General features: G+C 39.4%; 1 protein-coding gene and 1 long non-coding RNA gene across 5 annotated transcripts in view; one reads left to right on the forward strand and one right to left on the reverse strand.

The window, feature by feature from the left end:
- Positions 1-17,703, reverse strand: part of sgpp1a (sphingosine-1-phosphate phosphatase 1a) — a 37,564-nt gene extending 19,861 nt beyond the window's left edge. For all 4 annotated transcript variants that reach the window (XR_015518278.1, XR_015518280.1, XR_015518279.1 and 1 more), the window contains exon 1: positions 16,864-17,703. Coding sequence is in view for 1 of the 4 variants with exons in the window: in XM_087298117.1 (XP_087154243.1) it covers positions 16,864-17,532 (669 nt within the window). In the remaining 3 variants the exon portion in view is untranslated. The remainder of the gene's footprint in view (positions 1-16,863) is intronic.
- LOC147832196 (uncharacterized) lies at positions 16,882-19,472 on the forward strand. Its single transcript, XR_015518341.1, has 2 exons — positions 16,882-17,533; positions 19,225-19,472. It is a non-coding gene; the product is annotated as an uncharacterized LOC147832196 (long non-coding RNA).
- The last annotated feature ends 135 nt before the right edge of the window (positions 19,473-19,607 follow it).

Raw genomic sequence — 19,607 nt, forward strand, 5'->3', positions numbered from 1 at the left:
AAATTGTCTTGTTCCAGACTCCAGTAAATGCCCAAAGCTCTTTCCAAAGGCTGATCAGTGAGAGCAAGATCGACAGCTGTAACATCTACCGCACACTCTGAGGGTGGTATTGTCTTCAAGACTTCCTTGTCATTAGACACAAACTTGTGAAGCCTTAAGCTTCCCAGTGCACAAAGCTGACGAGCTTCTTCAGCCAATTTGATGGCCTTCTCTGTGCTTTCAATGCTGGAAACTCCATCATCCATGTAGAAATCTTGCATAATAAATTGCGAGCCCAGAGGATACAGACGTTCACCTTCTCTTGCAAGATGCTTCAGCCCATAGTTAGCGCATCCAGGGGACGATGAGGCTCCAAACAAATGCACTGTCATGCGGAAGGTTTGAGGCTGTGAATTGAAATCTCCATTTCTCCACCATAGAAATCGTAAATAATCACGATCTGCATGGTCTACATGAAATTGGTGGAACATTTTCTCCACGTCACACATTAGGGCTACAGGGTACTGTCTGAACCTCAAAAGGATGCCAGTTAAGCTGTTCCTCAGATCTGGGCCAGTTAGAAGATGGTCGTTCAAGCTAGTTCCCTTGTATCTGGCTGAACAGTCAAAAACTATACGCAATTTCCCTGGCTTTTTCGAGTGGTACACTCCGTGATGTGGTATGTACCATCTTTCTCCTTCTCGTCCTTCCTCAAACACCTGTTCTGCATTACCCTTCTCTATTACTTCCTCCATGAATGTTACATAATGCTCTCTGTACTCCTGATCCCTCATTAATCTCCTCTTCAAATGTTGAAGTCTTATGACAGCAAGAGGTTTGTTATCTGGAAGATATGGTCTTTTCCTGAATGGCTGGGGCATTTCCAGATGACTATCCTTGTTCAATCTGATATTCTCTTGCAGCTTTCTCAGAAACATGATGTCCTCCTGAGACGTCACTTTTGTGTGCCCTTCTGTGTCCTTGAAATCAGATTCCAGCACTTTTATCACATCTGTGGGAGTTACTGCAGGTATTTCCTTGATAGACACTCTATGACACATGGCAGCACTGCTTTGGGGCTCAAAATGTGTTAAGGAAGGACCTATAATGCTCCATCCGAGGTCCGTGCGAACAGCATATGGTTCATTCTCCGTTCCAAGAATTACTTCTCGGGGCGCTAGCGCTCTGGAACAATTGTATCCTATCAATAGTCCAACCTCACAATTTTGAAGTGGGGGAATTTTGTCTGCTAGAGTGGCTAGATGTTTCCAATGACTTGCAGTCTCCATTGTAGGGATGTGTGCGCGATCCACAGGAATGCATTCTTTGGTGTATGCAGGGGGTAGATCTATAATCAGTGAGGAATTGAAACCTCTAACTCGAAGACCAGAAATCCTTTCACTTGACATCAAGGAGTCCTTTCCAACCAAAGTAGTGAGTTTAAGCGTCACGGGACAGGAGTCAACTTTAAGACTTTTGCATACTGCACATTCAATAAAGACTGAATCGCTTTGTGTGTCTAACAGAGCATAGACAAGCTTCTCAGAAACTGGTTCTTTATGTGTGGACAACCACACTGGCACAATCATAGAGGTGTTAACAGGCGTGCATCCAGATTCTACACTCAATGACATTGTCGCAACTCCTTCATGGGCATTTTCTGGGCTCTGAGCAGAAGAAGACCTCACCTTTCTATTGAAGCTGTCGTCATGTAGGCAGGTAGGGTGTCTTCCCTTACAGGTGTTGCAGCAATGTCGGGAGCGGCAGTCCTTGGCACTGTGACCCAGCCTCAAACATCCATAGCACAATCTTGTATCCTTTACGAACTGTCTACGTTCTTCAAGAGACCTTGCAGAGAATTTAGAACACTCATGAATTTGATGTTCACCATTTTGACAGAACAGACATGGCTTATTGACCTTTCCAGTGGGCTTTGAATTATCATGCTGTGTGACAGTCTTTGTATGGAAGACATTAGCTTTAGGTTTACTGACCTTGAAATAAATTTTCTCTTTGTTAGGTTCTGAAACATGAAGGGCATGAAAGGATGTGACTGGATTACAGGCAACTTCAGCTTCAACAGACATGAAATGGGCGAATTCTTGAAAAGTTGGAAAATCTTGTGTTTCACTCAACGTTTGTGTGGTTTGACGATTCCAGCGGGCAGCCGCCCAATCAGGGAGTTTGCTTACAAGTTTCCTATTCTCTTCGCAATCATTCAATATTTCTAGTCCCTTTACATGTGGCATTGCATCCTTACATGAGTTCAAGAAATCAGAGAAATTTCGAAGTCCTACCGAGTCCTTGGATTGAATTTTGGGCCAGCATGCAAGTTTCTCTCTGAATGCTCGTTGTATGATGAATGGCTGTCCGTAGCGATCTAGAAGCCTCTTCCACGCGTCCTTGTAAGCCTCCTCATCATTTCTGTAAAAGATACCATCTAGCACTTTCAGAGCAGGCCCAGTAACGTACTTCTTCAGGTAGTATAACTTGTCTCCTGAAGAGATATGCCTTTTATCAATGAGTGATTGAAATGAAGCCTTCCACTCTATGAAGTGAATGGGGTCACCACTGAAAACTGTGGGCTCTGGCATAGGAAGTCTGTTTAGTGTTATGCTATCTTGGACAGCCTGCGCTAATTGAGACACATCAGCGTTGGGTCTCTGTAATGAAATGTTAGGCGTTGGATTAACGGAGGATAAGTATACTGGTTTATGCGTGGGAGGGCTTACAGGTTGCTGCAGCCCTTCATCTTGATTAACAGTGTCAACAGTTTCTTCCTTGTCATACACCTCCAGTCTTGCTCTAGCTGCTCTTACCTCCTTCATCGCTTGGAGCCTTTCAAACTCGCCTTTTTGAGCCTCAAGTTCTTTTCTTTGCTTCTCTTCTAGAAGTCGTAATTTTTCTCTTTGCTCCCTTTCTTCTATTACAGTAGCATATTCTGCTTCCTTAGCTGCTAGCTCTGCTGCTGCTTCTATGCGTTTAGCCATTAGTATAGAATTCAGAGAGGGTTGACTTATAGGTGTACTGGATTTGGAGCTGATGCGTGAAACAGTAGAACCATAAACAGAGCGAGCGTAGTCTCGTTCAAGCAGCTCACGTAAATGCCCCTTTACGGTTTCATTGTCAAAGCCTCCATCTACCCCTGAGATCCTCTCGTATGCAATTTTTACTATATCCTTAGTAACAGCATCACAAGCATCAATTTTCCTTCTCATATCAGTGGGTGGAGTTACATTACTTCTAACCCTTATGTATGCATTCATCACACTGTCCTTTTCCTTTTCCAATGAGTCTATGAGTGATGCTAATTCACTCTCAGAAATGTCTAATTTCAACTGACTTCTTGCTTTCCGAGCCTCAGCCTTCCATTTTTCATATGCATGCATAAGCTTTCTTTCTGCTTTATGAGACTCCTCCCTTTGATATGCAAGCATCCTGTCTGTCTGAGTTTGTTCACGGGTAGAGCGACGTACATTTGTGTCTAATTCTTCAGATTGAACTTCTATTTCTTCATCATCTTCTTTGTTTTGAACATTATCAATTTGTTCGTTTACCTTTGCAGGAGTGCACAAATTGGAACCGTGATCCGTCATCATTTACATCAGCAAATAATGTCAGTGGGTGCAAGCTCTTACTGTAACAGCCCGGTTGGAGAAATAAAAGGATTAAACTCATGCACTGATGTTGCACTGTCCTCCTTTGTGCCTTTATTGTTGCATTTGCCGTCCTTAAAGACTGTACAACACCGTAAGAGCTTGTTCTCCCTTCCAACCAGGTGTTCAAACAATGAAGATGAACAGAACAAAAAACAAACTCAAATATGCATTAAATCTCTCCTAAATCAGTCCTTAAATGTAACATTAGCTCCGTGCATTTCTCTGTGCAAGCGATCGCTGTCTCCCTCGTGCTAGGCGCGCTTCTCCGATCTCCTTGCTTCCGTGATCTGCGCGCTCTCGCGCACCTGACCACTTCCGGCAAGCCGCGCGTCAAAATAAGGGTCTCTATAGGCTAAATAACTTAGTGCAAAGCGGAGTTCAAATAAATAACAAAAACACAACAACTTTTAAAGAAATAGAGAAGTAATTAAAAGCAGCATAAATAATTAACACTGAAACCTAACTTAAATGACTTGGGGTTATTTACAATGCATATAACATTGGCTTAATGTTCAGCGGAGATGTTTAAGGTTTCCACTTTTACACACATTGATCAGTTTAAGATAATATTTCTAAAATTGAGTTTTGAATAGATTTAAAAAGTGCACTTTTGTGTGTCTGCCTTTTTTATTGATCAAGTGGTAGAGGATGATATGACATTTCAGAATGTAAGCAGTACTAAAAACTAGTTTTTAGAGTGATAATTTAATTAATCTAGTTACAGTATATGTCCTTGTCGAAGGTCAGGGAATTTTAGCTAATTATTTATTACAACAGAACAAGCCATTCTCGTAACTTTGTTTTTTGTGTGACTAAAATGTAGGCAATGAATAACCAAGACTAAAGCGAGAAATACCGCTTTGTCTTTAAAAAAAAAGGTGAAGAGATGAACAGAAACTCAGAGTTTATAGAATAAAACCTCCTCCTAACCAGATTAGGCAAGGCAAGGCAAGTTTATTTATATAGCACATTTCATACACAATGGCAATTCAAAGTGCTTTACATAAACAAGAATAAAAGAAACAAGTAAAATAAAAATAAAAACAAATAATAAAAATGCGTAAAAACAAAACAAAACATAAAAACAGGTAAAATGTGATATAAAAGAATGAAGAAGAAGAGATTAGGTTCACAGAGTAAGTTACCACAGTAACTGAGTAAAAGTTTCCTCTCTTTCAGAAACAGGCTTGACTTACCCTGCTTTCCAAAGTTTGACACACCTACCATTTTTATTCATTCATTCATTCATTCATTTTCATTTCGGCTAAGTCACCTTATTTATCAGGGTTCACCACAGCAGAATGAGCCGCCAACTTATCCAGCATGTTTTTGCAGCGGATGCCCTTCCAGGGGCAACCAATCTCAGGGAAACATCCACACACTCTCATACACTACGGACAATTTAGCCTACCCAATTCACCTGTACCATATGTCCTTGGACTGTGGGGGAAACCAGAGCACTCGGAGGAAACCCATGCAAAAGCAGGGAGAACATACAAACTCCACATAGAAATGCCAACTGACCCAGCCGAGGCTCGAACCAGCGACCTTCTTGCTGTGGGCCGACAGCACTACCTACTGCGCCACTGCGTCACCCACCTGCCATTTTAAAACAGATAATCCAGAGTTTTTTTCACTTCAGTTTTAGCATACTCTGAGTTTTCAATAATCCTCCTATCAGAAATGGGGCCCAAGTCAGAAAGATGAGTACATTATGCACATTATGATCAAACACAAATTAGGCTACATTATTGGGACATAATTGAGCAAAGTTCCTTAAGAGAGAGAGAGAGAGAGAGAGAGAGAGAGTAAGAGAGAGAGAGAGAGACTAAAGCACAGTTGCAGGAGTTGTGGACTGAAGTAACCGCTGATCTGCAGAAATGCCTCTGGATTTCTCATCATTGAGAGAACTCATCTATTAGTTTCTGCAATTCAGCTGAAGTTTCCTTTACTTGCTCTTGCAGTTTGGGTAATATACCAGTACCTCCCACAAACCCAAGACCCTTAGTGTGTATGATCTTATCTGCAAGTGTTAAAATAAAGCTAAACACAAATGAACTAAGTACAAATATTTTGCTATTGCTGCACTGGCTTGATCTGCAGTCTTGATTGAATAAATCATCTGCAGAAAATCAACAAGCCTAAAGGAGGAGGAAACATGTTTGAGGCTATTGTTTCTAGTTTCCTGCTGAATTTAAGAGGATATGAAAGCAAGAAAATAAACTGTTCTGTTTTTTTCTGTGCTCAAACAGCTGTCCTCAGTAGATACATGGCACATCATCAGTCAGTTTTTGCTGACTGCAGACAAACTTCTGGAGGAAAACAAATAAGTCATCCATGCAGGAAAGTGAGAACAGCTTTCTGAAGAACAAGATCAAATCTCAGTTTTAATAAATAGAAGTGTCGAAAACGGTTATAATAAGCAATAGTACACTAATTACTGTTGAACGTAATGATTTCTCTGAATCAAACTACATATGAGTCACACAGCTCAGCGGAGAAATCCATATTTTATGAATAACACAGTGCAATGCACAAACATATAGTGGTCAAGTAACAAAGCCTGCATATTTTGCAGAAATATGAAGATTAATGTCCTGCCAGGATTTATTTCCCCTCTGGGAACCACGATTTGGCGGGGTTCTTCAGTAATTGAAAAGTAAAATATTCCACTGAATGCATTAGACTAAGGACAGACTGCTTCATGATCAATAAATCGATATTTATCTGTGTTCATCAGCGTTTGAACAAACTCAATCATTATGGAATCATGTCAACAACTGTCATTAACTTCAGAAATCATTGGCGAATAAACTGAACTAGTACAGAAACTAAAAACAAGTCACTTCCCTCAAGTGAAAGAGCTTTTCAAGTTTTTGATGCTGCAAGTCCTGATAAGCGTAAGATCTTTTTATTAATGTTTTTTAGTGTTTTATGACAACAGTATCTTCAGCAGAAAAGATGTCCAAATATGCCATTTTAAATTGTAAAGAAATCTGTGTTTTAGAAACTAATGAAGGCAGCAGAAGTCAAAGATTCATTTGAATTATTTAGCCTGACATGTTTACTGCTCTAAATTTTCTTAAATGTTTACCGTGTCATTTTAATCCAAGGTTATCATATTGTCAGAATCCTTTACAGGCCCGTCTAGTAGTCATATGTAGAGTGCACACATGTACATTAGCTGTTGCCGGTGAACATCTTAAAATAGACGTCAAAACTTTGATATACTGTTTCTGAGGTATGTGTAAGATTTATTTATTTATTTATTTTATTTATTTATTTTTTAGGACAACAGTGTCTCCAGCAGAAAAGATATCCAAAGATGCTGTTTTAAATTGTAAAGAAATCTGTGTTTTTCAATCTGATGAGAAAGTTAATGATTCATTTGAATTATTTAGCCTGACATGTTTACTGCTCCAAAATATTTGAAATGTTTCTCAAAATTAAATAGATTATATTCAAAGGGGGGAAAGTGTTTTTTTTATATACAGACATTTAAAAAAGATATTTTAGAGCAGCAATCTTGACATTATATTTTTATCCAAGGTTATCATAAAGTCAGAATCCTATACCAGCCCATGCCTACATGTTTGCTAAATGTTGTGGTAATCTGGGAATATCATGTTTGAATGCTTGTAAGTATATATATTTTACTGTTACATATTTCAGCTTTACCAGAACCTGTTAATAATACTGGTGGAAAAACTGGAAATCTTTTTGCCCCAGGTGTGAAAAATAGTTTCCGATTAAGCAATCATGCCAGGGGCCTTTGATGAGGCCAAATACTTACTAACTGCAGCCTTTTTTCCTAGTAATCATTCCAATAATTACAAGTGTTTCCAAAGACTCACTAAAAGTGAAAATACTGAAAAAAGTTTAAAAAAAAAAAACAAAAAAAAAAAACTGCTGCATTCTTCAACAGTCTATTTAGAAACAACACTATCAAATCCTCAATGGAACTGCGAGAATTTGTGAGCATTGACTAAAAGCTTTTTTTTAAGTGTTCAATGTTCAATGCAGTTACATTCCCTAAGTTAAAATTTCTGGTAATTTTCTGTAATTTCATATCCGTTATTTTAAGTTATTTATCCGCTAATTTAATGGCTGTTATTTAATGTTTTTTTTTTTCTGGCACCCCAGCTGCTAATTAATTAATTTACAAAAAAATAATGTTAATTAAAAAAATTATTTTATATTTTTATACCACTAAAAATGACGCTTAAGAAAACAAAAACTCTTTCGCATTGCCTACTCATCTAGGCATGGGATGATAACTGGTTTCAAGGTTTATCAATAATTGTTTTGCTTTGGACTCATATATATATATATATATATATATATATATATATATATATATATATATATATATATATATATATATATATATATATATATATATATATATATATGAGTCCAAAGCAAAACGATTTTGGGAATATGGTAAAATTGTGCATAGTCTACCGGCATGCATGAGTACTTGACAACCAATGTGTTAGATAAAAAGTACCCATTCAAGGCACACTGGGTCACCTCAAGTCTAGCATGAGGCATTCCTGCAACAAGACTTGACATCTCTGCACTGCTATAAAATACTTCTTTACAATTATATGCAATTATTTGTATTGATTAGTATTGATCGTAAATCTAATGCTAATGCTACAGTATAATAAAGCTGAGCTGATATAAACCAACAATAAGTGGTTGCATTCTTAACTAAAATTAACAATTATTAAATACTGGAAACAATGTATTGCTTAACATTAACAATTGTTAGCGACAAGAAATTCTTTAAAACTTCTTCCTGTTAGTTTAGTGATTAACAGCAAATGGATAAGTACTAGTGTGTATTGATGAAGTACTATTGAGTATGAAAATTAGCAATAGATTTACTACAAATAAAAGCCATGGGTATTATAGTTAAACCATGGTAACCATCCCTGCCAGGTTTTGCAACACCATGGTATTTCGCCACAAGGTACCGAAACAATGTGGTTATAAATGTGAAAAAAGACTTGCACTACAGTAACAGTGGCGTAGCGGAGGGGGGGGGGGGGGGTGATTAGGGGGCCCCACGTCGTCGCAATTTTCAATAATTTAAAATCCAGGAACCGCAATAATCAAACTCTTGGGAACAACTGTGGACGGAACCAAAGTTCACAGGTCTGTGTTCTCTGAACACCTCTCAAGCGGTGGACTACTTCATTCTGATTGCTTGCCGCCGAACTGCGTCATAGCCAATGAAGTTTCTCGCCACCGGTTCTCGTTAAAAAATTAATGACTTCTGGCTACTTTGACGCTCTCGCCGCTTTCGGTTTGTGATCGCTCCTCAGTTTGTGAAGGATTCCCCGCGTTGTCGCTCCACTTCGCCTCCTTTTCCCGCACCTCAATTTGTGACATAGATATATACACTAGATATCGCATAGGGACCCTGAGCATGCGTCAATAGCGCCGCCACATTGGTACAGTGCTCCCAGGACAAATGTCATTCAACCGCACTAGACAAGTGTTATTACGTGAAGATGCGGGACTGTAGCGCTGTCTACGAGTGTAGTAACGAGCAAACAAAGAAAACAAAGCACAAAGGCAGAACAATCAATAGGTAGGATTAAGTTTTTTACGTTTTTGTATGTTCTGAAATTTGTGCTAAACAGGTCAGGTTATTGATAATACAGCCACTTACTGCATTCAGCATAAGGCAAAGTAGCTCAAATTCGCACTAAACACTCGGCTTATGCTAGTTTTGTTGAATAAAATCAGCAAACAATGAAAAAGAAATGACAACGAGATGCTGCGCTGCCAGAAACTTGTGTTATTGTCGGCGAGTGAACGAGTCGTTCATAATGGAGATTCATTCACAAACGAATCGCTCCCTCCGTCAGTATGAGAAGTGAAAGCAGGAGAGGAGCTGTATTTCAGGACATGATTAGATCAGATTTAACAGGGAGGGTGAATAGTACATTTCTGTACACACAAACACAAGCTTTTTGTCAGGAATGCCTGTGCTATGGAACAAAATCAATGCCTAAAGTCTTGAATTAAAAAGCTTGTTGAATATCACAAACTGAAAAAAATAATACACCGTATTAACAAGTTCTTGCATTTTAATGACTTGAATTCCAGGGTTTGTATTTTTAGGTCCTGAATTTTAACATATCTGTTTATTTAAGCTGTGAATATTTCAACGAAAAATATTTCAAACACGTTTTCATACTTAAAAATTCAATAATTCATATTCAATTTTCAGATTTCACTTAAAAAATATTCAATACCCTTTAAAAATACGATGTATAATATTCAAAAGGTAATTTTCAGTTCATTTTATTTCAGTTCTAATATTCGCTTCCATAAATTCAGTGGATCAAATTCGACTGTTAAAATTCAACATTACATCCGGGAACTGCAGGAGAAGCAATAGATTGCAGATTGAAGATCGCCAGCTGCTCTAGCTTTCACCAGCAGGTGGAGATGGAATAATGTAAGATTTTTAACCCAGTAACAGTAGGGGTTCAATCTTCAACTGGCTGGCAGGAGCCGCCAGTGGCGGGTCACGTGACCTGCCACTGGCTGGTGGCAGCCGCCAGTGTCCAACTGTCGGGTAGCATGACCTGCCAGTGGCAGCCGCATTTTACCCGGCAGTTGACAAATGGCAGCCAGAGCCTGGTTGGAAGACATATTAACAACTGGCTGGTGGGTCAGGTGTCCTACCAGTGACTGCTTGGTCGCCATTAACAACTGGCTAGTGGGTCAGGTGTCCTACCAGGGGCTGCTTGGTAGCAGGTAAGGTCTACCCAAGCAGCTCAGTTTAACAGTGCTTAAGCCCTCTGAGTGTGGCGTCTAATTAGCACTCTCTTTCTGGGGAATCAAATTATTAATTTATGAAATGTATAGTCTTCATGGTATTCTGGTTTACATACCTTATATTTGCAGCAAAAATATTCGAAATAAGGTTTTCAAATGACCCTTTAACAGACTGGTGGGATATTGACGCTAATCAACTTGCAGTCTCCAGCCAGTTAGCTCAGAGTTTAACGCGTTCACTTTCTCTTTCTCTGCAGCTGTTTACATTGATTTATCATCATGAATATAATCTTCTGGACCCTTTCTATTATAAATTGGGCATATTAGTCAGGTTTATTCCAGATACAGTGCTCAAAATTGCCATGATTACAACTGGCTGGTCACGCGCAGCTCCACCAGCGCACGCGCAGGTAATGCGTAAGCGCGATCACTATCTTAGTCTGGCGCGTGTCCTTGCGCTCTCTTCCCGATGAATTACATCTTTAATTCATGAAATGTGTATTCTTTTGTGTACACTTGTTTAGACATTTATAGCAGTGTTTTCTCAAAGAAACGCTTCAAACAGCCCTTAAACTGACCGGTGGGTTTGCAACACTCGCTGCGTCACCAGCCAGTTAGCCCGGAGTTTACCGCGTTCACTTTCTCTTTCTCTACAGCTGTTTACATTGATTTACCATCATGAATATAATCTTCTGGACCCTTTCTATTATAAATTGGACATATTAGTCAGGTTTATTCCAGATACAGTGCTCAAAATTGCCATGATTACAACTGGCTGGTCACGCCCTCCCCATGGTCCACCAGCGCACGCGCTTGTTATGCGTAAGCGCGAGAACTATCTTAGACGGGCGCGTGTCCTCGCGCTCTCTTCCAGATGAATTACATTTTTAATTCATGAAATGTGTATTCTTTTGTGTACACTTGTTTAGACATTTACAGCAGTGTTTCCTCAAAGAAGCGCTTCAAACAGCCCTTAAACTGACCGGTGGGTTTGCAGCACTCTGCGTCACCAGCCAGTTAGCTCGGAGTTTTACGCGTTCACTTTCTCTTTCTCTGCAGCTGTTTACATTGATTTACCATCATGAATATAATCTTTTGGACCCTTTCTATTATAAATTGGGCATATTAGTCAGGTTTATTCCAGATACAGTGCTCAAAATTGCCATGATTACAACTGGCTGGTCACGCCCTCCCCACGCACGCGCTGGTTATGCGTAAGCGCGATCACTATCTTAGTCTGGCGCGTGTCCTCGCGCTCTCTTCCAGATGAATTACATTTTTAATTCATGAAATGTGTATTCTTTTGTGTACACTTGTTTAGACATTTACAGCAGTGTTTCCTCAAAGAAGCGCTTCAAACAGCCCTTAAACTGACCGGTGGGTTCGCAGCACTCTGCGTCACCAGCCAGGTAGCCCGGAGTTTAACGCGTTCACTTTCTCTTTCTCTGCAGCTGTTTACATTGATTTACCATCATGAATATAATCTTTTGGACCCTTTCTATTATAAATTGGGCATATTAGTCAGGTTTATTCCAGATACAGTGCTCAAAATTGCCATGAGTGTATGCTTTTCAAGATGGGTGTTATTCATGTATTTTCATGTGTACTCCGAAGCCCCTGGTATCATGCTGCCTAACCTATTTGCTTTTCAGCATGATTTATATAAAGAGATCTTTATACATTATCAAACTAGTGTGCAACTTAAGCAAAACTGATACTAAAATATGTTATAAATCTAGTTTTGTAGTTTGAGCCCAAACAAATATTTGTTGCATTTTAAATTGTTTATGAGTTCATTAGATTGACTATATAAAATCAGTGGATATTATCGTTGCATTTATTGAGTAAATCTGCTATTTGTATTGTAATTCAACGTGTTGGTAATTATCTATGCATTGTCATAAAGCTGCAGAGAAAGTAATAGCCTACACGGTGCTGACTGTCTGCCGACTGAAGCTGAGCGTCCATAACCCACCAGTCTGTTTAAGGGTCGTTTGACCTTGTCTGTGATGAATTTGCTAGAAATATCACTGATGTAACGCAATAGACTTTAAAGTATAAAAAAATATTGTACATGAAATATTGATTGCTTGTATTGAGAGTGCTAAGACAAGCGTCAAAATCTGAGCGCGAGTGCACTGGCGGAGCTGGGAGGGCGTGACCAGCCAGTTGTAATCATGTCAATTTTGAGCACTGTATCTGGAATAAACCTGACTAATATGCCCAATTTATAATAGAAAGGGTCCAGAAGATTATATTCATGATGGTAAATCAATGTAAACAGCTGCAGAGAAAGAGAAAGTGAACGCGTTAAACTCCGGGCTACCTGGCTGGTGACGCAGCGAGTGTTGCAAACCCACCGGTCAGTTTAAGGGCTGTTTGAAGCGCTTCTTTGAGGAAACACTGCTATAAATGTCTAAACAAGTAGACACAAAAGAATACACATTTCATGAATTAAAAATGTAATTCATCTGGAAGAGAGCGCGAGGACACGCGCCAGACTAAGATAGTGATCGCGCTTATGCATAACCAGCGCGTGCATGGGGAGGGCGTGACCAGCCAGTTGTAATCATGGCAATTTTGAGCACTGTATCTGGAATAAACCTGACTAATATGCCCAATTTATAATAGAAAGGGTCCAGAAGATTATATTCATGATGGTAAATCAATGTAAACAGCTGCAGAGAAAAAGAAAGTGAACGCGTTAAACTCCGGGCTAACTGGCTGGTGACGCAGAGTGTTGCAAACCCACCGGTCAGTTTAAGGGCTGTTTGAAGCGCTTCTTTGAGGAAACACTGCTATAAATGTCTAAACAAGTGTACAAAAAAGAATACACATTTCATGAATTAAAAATGTAATTCATCTGGAAGAGAGCGCGAGGACACGCGCCAGACTAAGATAGTGATCGCGCTTACGCATAACCAGCGCGTGCATGGGGAGGGCGTGACCAGCCAGTTGTAATCATGGCAATTTTGAGCACTGTATCTGGAATAAACCTGACTAATATGCCCAATTTATAATAGAAAGGGTCCAAAAGATTATATTCATGATGGTAAATCAATGTAAACAGCTGCAGAGAAAGAGAAAGTGAACGCGTAAAACTCCGAGCTAACTGGCTGGTGACGCAGAGTGCTGCAAACCCACCGATCAGTTTAAGGGCTGTTTGAAGCGCTTATTTGAGGAAGCACTGCTGCAAGCCTGCAAAGGTCTAAACAAATGTACACAAAATAATACACATTTCATGAATTAAAAATATAATATCTTTGGAAGAGAGCGCGAGGACACGCGCCCGTCTAAGATAGTGCTCGCGCTTACGCATAACCAGCGCGTGTGCTGGTGGACCAATGGGAGGGCGTGACCAGCCAGTTGTAATGAAGGCAATTTTGAGCACTGTATCTGGAATAAACCTGACTAATATGTCCAATTTATAATAGAAAGGGTCCAAAAGATTATATTCATGATGGTAAATCAATGTAAACAGCTGCAGAGAAAGAGAAAGTGAACGCGTAAAACTCCGAGCTAACTGGCTGGTGACGCAGAGTGCTGCAAACCCACCGGTCAGTTTAAGGGCTGTTTGAAGCGTTTCTTTGAGGAAACACTGCTATAAATGTCTAAACAAGTGTACACAAAAGAATACACATTTCATGAATTAAAAATGTAATTCATCTGGAAGAGAGCGCGAGGACACGCGCCAGACTAAGATAGTGATCGCGCTTACGCATTACCTGCGCGTGCGCTGGTGGAGCAGCGCGTGACCAGCCAGTTGTAATCATGGCAATTTTGAGCACTGTATCTGGAATAAACCTGACTAATATGCCCAATTTATAATAGAAAGGGTCCAGAAGATTATATTCATGATGGTAAATCAATGTAAACAGCTGCAGAGAAAGAGAAAGTGAACGCGTTAAACTCTGAGCTAACTGGCTGGAGACTGCAAGTTGATTAGCGTCAATATCCCACCAGTCTGTTAAAGGGTCATTTGAAAACCTTGTTTGGAATTTTTTTGCTGCAAATATAAGGTATGTAAACCAGAATACCATGAAGACTATACATTTCATAAATTAATAATTTGATTTCCCAGAAAGAGAGTGCTAATTAGACGCCACACTCAGAGGGCTTAAGCACTGTTAAACTGAGCTGCTTGGGTAGACGTTAGTACCAGCCAGTTGTATTGACAGCTATTTCAGTGCTGTGTCTGATTAACTAGTTTAATGTGTCCAATGCCTAAATGAAAAGCTCCATTATATTACTTTCAGAGAAATTAAAAAAAGCAAGGGAAGCAAACTCAGACCTCCATATTTTGTAGATTTGAGCACACTTTATTTGTAATAAACATTCAGAAATTACCATCATTAAGAATAAATCTGTAAAAATGTTCATATTGTTTATTGTTAACACATTTGATGAAATGAAAGGTCATATGACCTACCAGTTGCCAACTGCTACCAAGCAGCCCCTGGTAGGACGCCTGACTCACCAGCCAGTTGTTAATGGCCACCAAACAGCCACTGGTAGGACACCTGACCCACCAGCCAGTTGTTAATGTCCACCAAACAGCCACTGGTAGGACACCTGACCCACCAGCCAGTTGTTAATGTCCACCAAACAGCCACTGGTAGGACACCTGACCCACCAGTCAGTTGTTAATTTCCACCAAGCAGCCACTAATAGGACACCTGACCCACCAGCCAGTTGTTGAAGGCCACCAACCAGGCTCTGGCTGCCAGTTGTCAACTGCCGGGTAAAATGCGCTGCCACTGGCAGGTCATGCTACCTGACAGTTGGACACTGGCGGCTGCCACCAGCCAGTGGCAGGTCATGTGACCCGCCACTGGCGGCTCCTGCCAGCCAGTTGAAGATTGAACCCCGACTCCCCAGTAAACAGGCGAGAAAAAGGCTAATAAAGGCAAAAAAGTAGCATTTAATTTTAATATCAATGCCTTGGACATTATAAATAATAAAAAGTATGAGTAAAATGAATAAATGAGGTTTTAGTCATCTATATTTGCCCTTATGTAACGGAAGCCAGCTGGTGATCGCGTAAAGCTCACTCCTCGGATCCAGGGACAGACGTTGTTCTGCAATCTTATCGGAGCTTGTCTCCCATGCTGGCTCGCTCTCTGCTCGGACCGGTGCGGTTACTTGCACATAAACCGTCTTTTGATGAATATGATGTTACACATTGTCTATCTTTATTAACTCTTTCTTCCATAGTCGCGAAATATTATATTGACAGCTAAAGAATATAAACGTAAGAGAAAAAGGAGAGGAAATATTATAATAATAATACAAAATAGATAAACATTGACAGGGCTAAGAACAATTACGAACAAAGATTTTCAAAACCAGAGAGATTTTATCAGGATGTCACAAAACAGTTTACTTGGAACTGTTAAACAGTGTTCAGGTATGATTTAAGGTTGGTTATGGATGGCGTGTCTAATTTAAAATAATTTAACAAAACGTGCGAATGCATTAAAGGAGCGTCTTCAGTTATTATTTAAACGCAGCTATGTCAGGATTGGGATAGGTTATAATTTCATTATTTAAATTATGATTGTTATTATTATTATTTTATGACATGTATTTGGGCTATTGCGCTTAAATAAGTCATCCGTGATTCTAAATTAATATTTCTATTTTTCCTTTTTAGCTATCACTTTGCTATCGTCTTTCTCTTCTTCTTTTTTTTTTCTAGTTTTTGGGGTTCTGCCACGGTTAAACGTTTGCAAAATGTCTTTAGTTTGTCCAGATTATCTTTTCCTCTAAAATAGAGACAAAGCAGAAGGAAAATGAATGAATTGATGAATGAATGAAATGATTGACGAACTTGTTAATACGGTGTATTATTTTTTTCAGTTTGTGATATTCAACAAGCTTTTTAATTCAAGACTTTAGGCATTGATTTTGTTCCATACTGTGCGGTCACTGATCCATCGATGTAGAAAAGTGATGTAAAATTAGAATTTTCATAATTGAAAAAAAATAATAAAAATACTAACATCCAGGGAAACTCCCGATCATAGATATATGTGTATAACTCTGGCTCTGCCGCCCCCAAACCCCCCCGACCCCCTTGAAAACTGGGGGCCCCATCGGTGATCCCTGCAGGGGGGCCTCCGCATTTTGCGCTACGCCACTGTACAGTAATGATCATGTATTAAACATTTTTGTAAGGGTAATTGAAAAGATCCCACAAGATGCTAATGCAAAGTTCATAGCATGTAGACAAAATAAATAAATAATTATTATTATTAAGAATTATAATTAAAACAATTAGGAACAATTAGGAAATATTATTGAAAGCTATTTGTTGTTCAGGAAAACAGTTAAAACAATTGGCCAAGTCAACTTTCACCTGCCTCAGGTGCGAGTATGAGGATCGATTAGTTGTGAGTGTGGAAAGAGAGAAGCATTACTGTACCTCCCACCGGCTGCAAGTGAGCAGAAAGAGAGAGAAGGGCAGCGCGGTGCCGGACATGGCGTGTGTGGAGGGCATGCTGTACTCCGAATTGTAGAAGACCTCCACCTTGACCACCGGAGGAGAAGCGGGACGGGTCCAGCGCACCACATCTTTCGTAGACTGTCCGAGGAACAGCACCCAGGCCCACACAACGATCAGCTGCCGGCTCACATACGGGTCAACATTCCACATGAGGAAGGGGAAGAAGACGATGAAGAACATCTCGTTGCCCAGCTCGGTGCCGATGGTGAAGAGATAGAAGAGAAACTTGTTCTCGATGATGAACTCCTGGCCAACATCACCGGTCAGCGAGTTCCTGCGCAGGGGCTTCACTGTGCCTTTAGGGTCAGTGTCTGCGGGTCCATTGTGGGCACACTCGTCCTGCTTAACATTTAAACTTTTCCTCAGCCTTTGGCCCGGAAGTCTGTCCGCCGAGTCTCCACTAGCCTCGCGCGCTCCCTGACGCTGCCCCGCGCAAGCCCCGTTGACCGACAGCTTGTCGTCGTTCTCGGCTGCTTTTTTCGCAAACGTCCCGCGGACCCCGCAGAGCTTCTGGAATCTGGCAACATGGCAGGGATCCTGTAGATATCGACAAAGGCAGATGAATCTGTGGAGCACGTCGCTTGCCATGGTAAAACCGAAAGGGCTTCTTTTTACCCTGAATCAATGTCCCACGCGCTGACCGAGGGATGCTGTAAACACGAGCGCGTGCACCGAACAATGGCAGATTATATTGCTCGGCGCATAGCGATACAGTCGCGTTCTCTAGCCGTCAACCCCCTAGAGAAGATGGTGAATACTAGAGTGGCTTTTTGACTGGGAGCGAGGAAGTACCCGTCCGTTATTACGCAGGGAGGGCGACAGATGAGCAGGCATGTACGTAGTTGAAGAGGCGGGGACGCGCGCAGGCAGTGACGCACTGTAGGTCCCGGTCGTTCTCGTGGTCTGCACTGGAAATATGTATTTCTCATAGAAATATACACTGACACGCAGAGTGTTTGTGTTGGGGGAAGCCTGAATGTGCGCGGTATTCAGTGTTAAAGATATGTGCGCATTTAACTGTTAGACATTTTAGTTATTTACTGCGTACAATACAATAAATGGCTTTTTGACGTTTTTTTCCAATTCCCTTTCATTTCTACATTTCGGTCCAGGAAGCTTCAGAAGTGTCTTGTTGGCGGTGGAGTCACGTGGTGTTTGTCACTTTTCTCTGCGTTGATGGGGCTGCACCAATCATAGTAGTTTGTGAATAATAGATTAGATTTTCATTCAGTATCATTTATAAGGATTTCCATTCCAACAAATGGAGGTTTTGACTTAACCCTCAGGCAAAAAGAGCACATTTTTGGACGAAATTATTTTATTTCTTTTTTTAAATAATTTCCTTGAGCAGTCCAAGATACATTTTCTTAGTTTTCCATCTGAACAAATAAAAAAAGAATTGGTTCAACAATGCTTTGTTGTGAAGAAACATTCAACATACTTGAATAAATAAAAAACTTCTGAACTCACTTCAGTGACATTTTTGAAGTAAAATAAATATTACACATTAAAATAAAATATGTTTTACATAAACATCGAACTGGAAAAATAATAGTAATATTATAACTGATAATTATAATACAATCTAACTATATTGTCCAACAAATGTAATAATGCAAATAAAACATGCACTTAAAGGTCTGAGCCTGTTCAACATAAGGGTATAACGATAATTTAGACATTTTTAAGGATCCATTATCCTCTTATATTTGTTATTACTTTATTAATATTTTTTTATTATTGTGATAATTAACTTAAATATTATATAATAATAGTAATAATATTAACTTAAAGTCTTGGTATATGTTGCTTGTGTGTATGCATGCATGCATACATGTATGTACAGCACTCAGCATAATCTAGTACACCCCATTTTGAAGATTACTTTTTTTTTTATGGTGCATTTAAACAAAACAGATTTATTAAACAGATATATTTAAGATATTTTAGTCACCAAACATATTTAGAAATTGAAAGACAATACAATTAAATTCAAGCAAAATAATTACAACCTAGAAATTGAAACTAAATTTTTCCCTTTTTTTAAATTTGTATTTAATATTTTTCTATAACATTTAAATTTAAAATTATAATAATAATAATAATTATATATATATATATATATATATATATATATATATATATATATATATATATATATATATATATATATATATAAGAGCAAGCAACTTAAATATAATTTAAAGATTATATCTTACAATAAAATGATCCATGTTAATCTTATCTTCATATTTTTATTTTTTATTATTTGATTGACAGACCCCACAGAGGCGAACAGTATACCAAAGAGTGGAATCGGACCTTTCCATTGCCTTTCTCATGGTAATTACAGGAGAGGCATGTCAATAGGAGCACTCCAAGGACACAGAGGGGTCTTTGTGGTAAGATAAAAGGGTGTCCCATAGCTGAACAATTTAATTTACCCTGTGGGACTGTTATGGGATACATCATACTTGTAGCTGTTGTGTAAAAAAGGATGAATCTTTAAATAAATGTGACACTTGAAACATTTCTCCACTAGAGGGAGACAGGGCTGTCCATTGCTTAGAGGAGTATGAAATGAAAGTAGACAATTTTTTCGAACACTGCACTTTATCAAGTTATTTATTTTTGAACGTGATTTTTGAACAAACTTGTAATTT

Source organism: Danio rerio, chromosome 20, assembly GCF_052040795.2.
Source record: "Danio rerio strain M-AB ecotype USA chromosome 20, GRCz13ab, whole genome shotgun sequence".
Classification (NCBI taxonomy): Eukaryota; Metazoa; Chordata; class Actinopteri; order Cypriniformes; family Danionidae; genus Danio; species Danio rerio.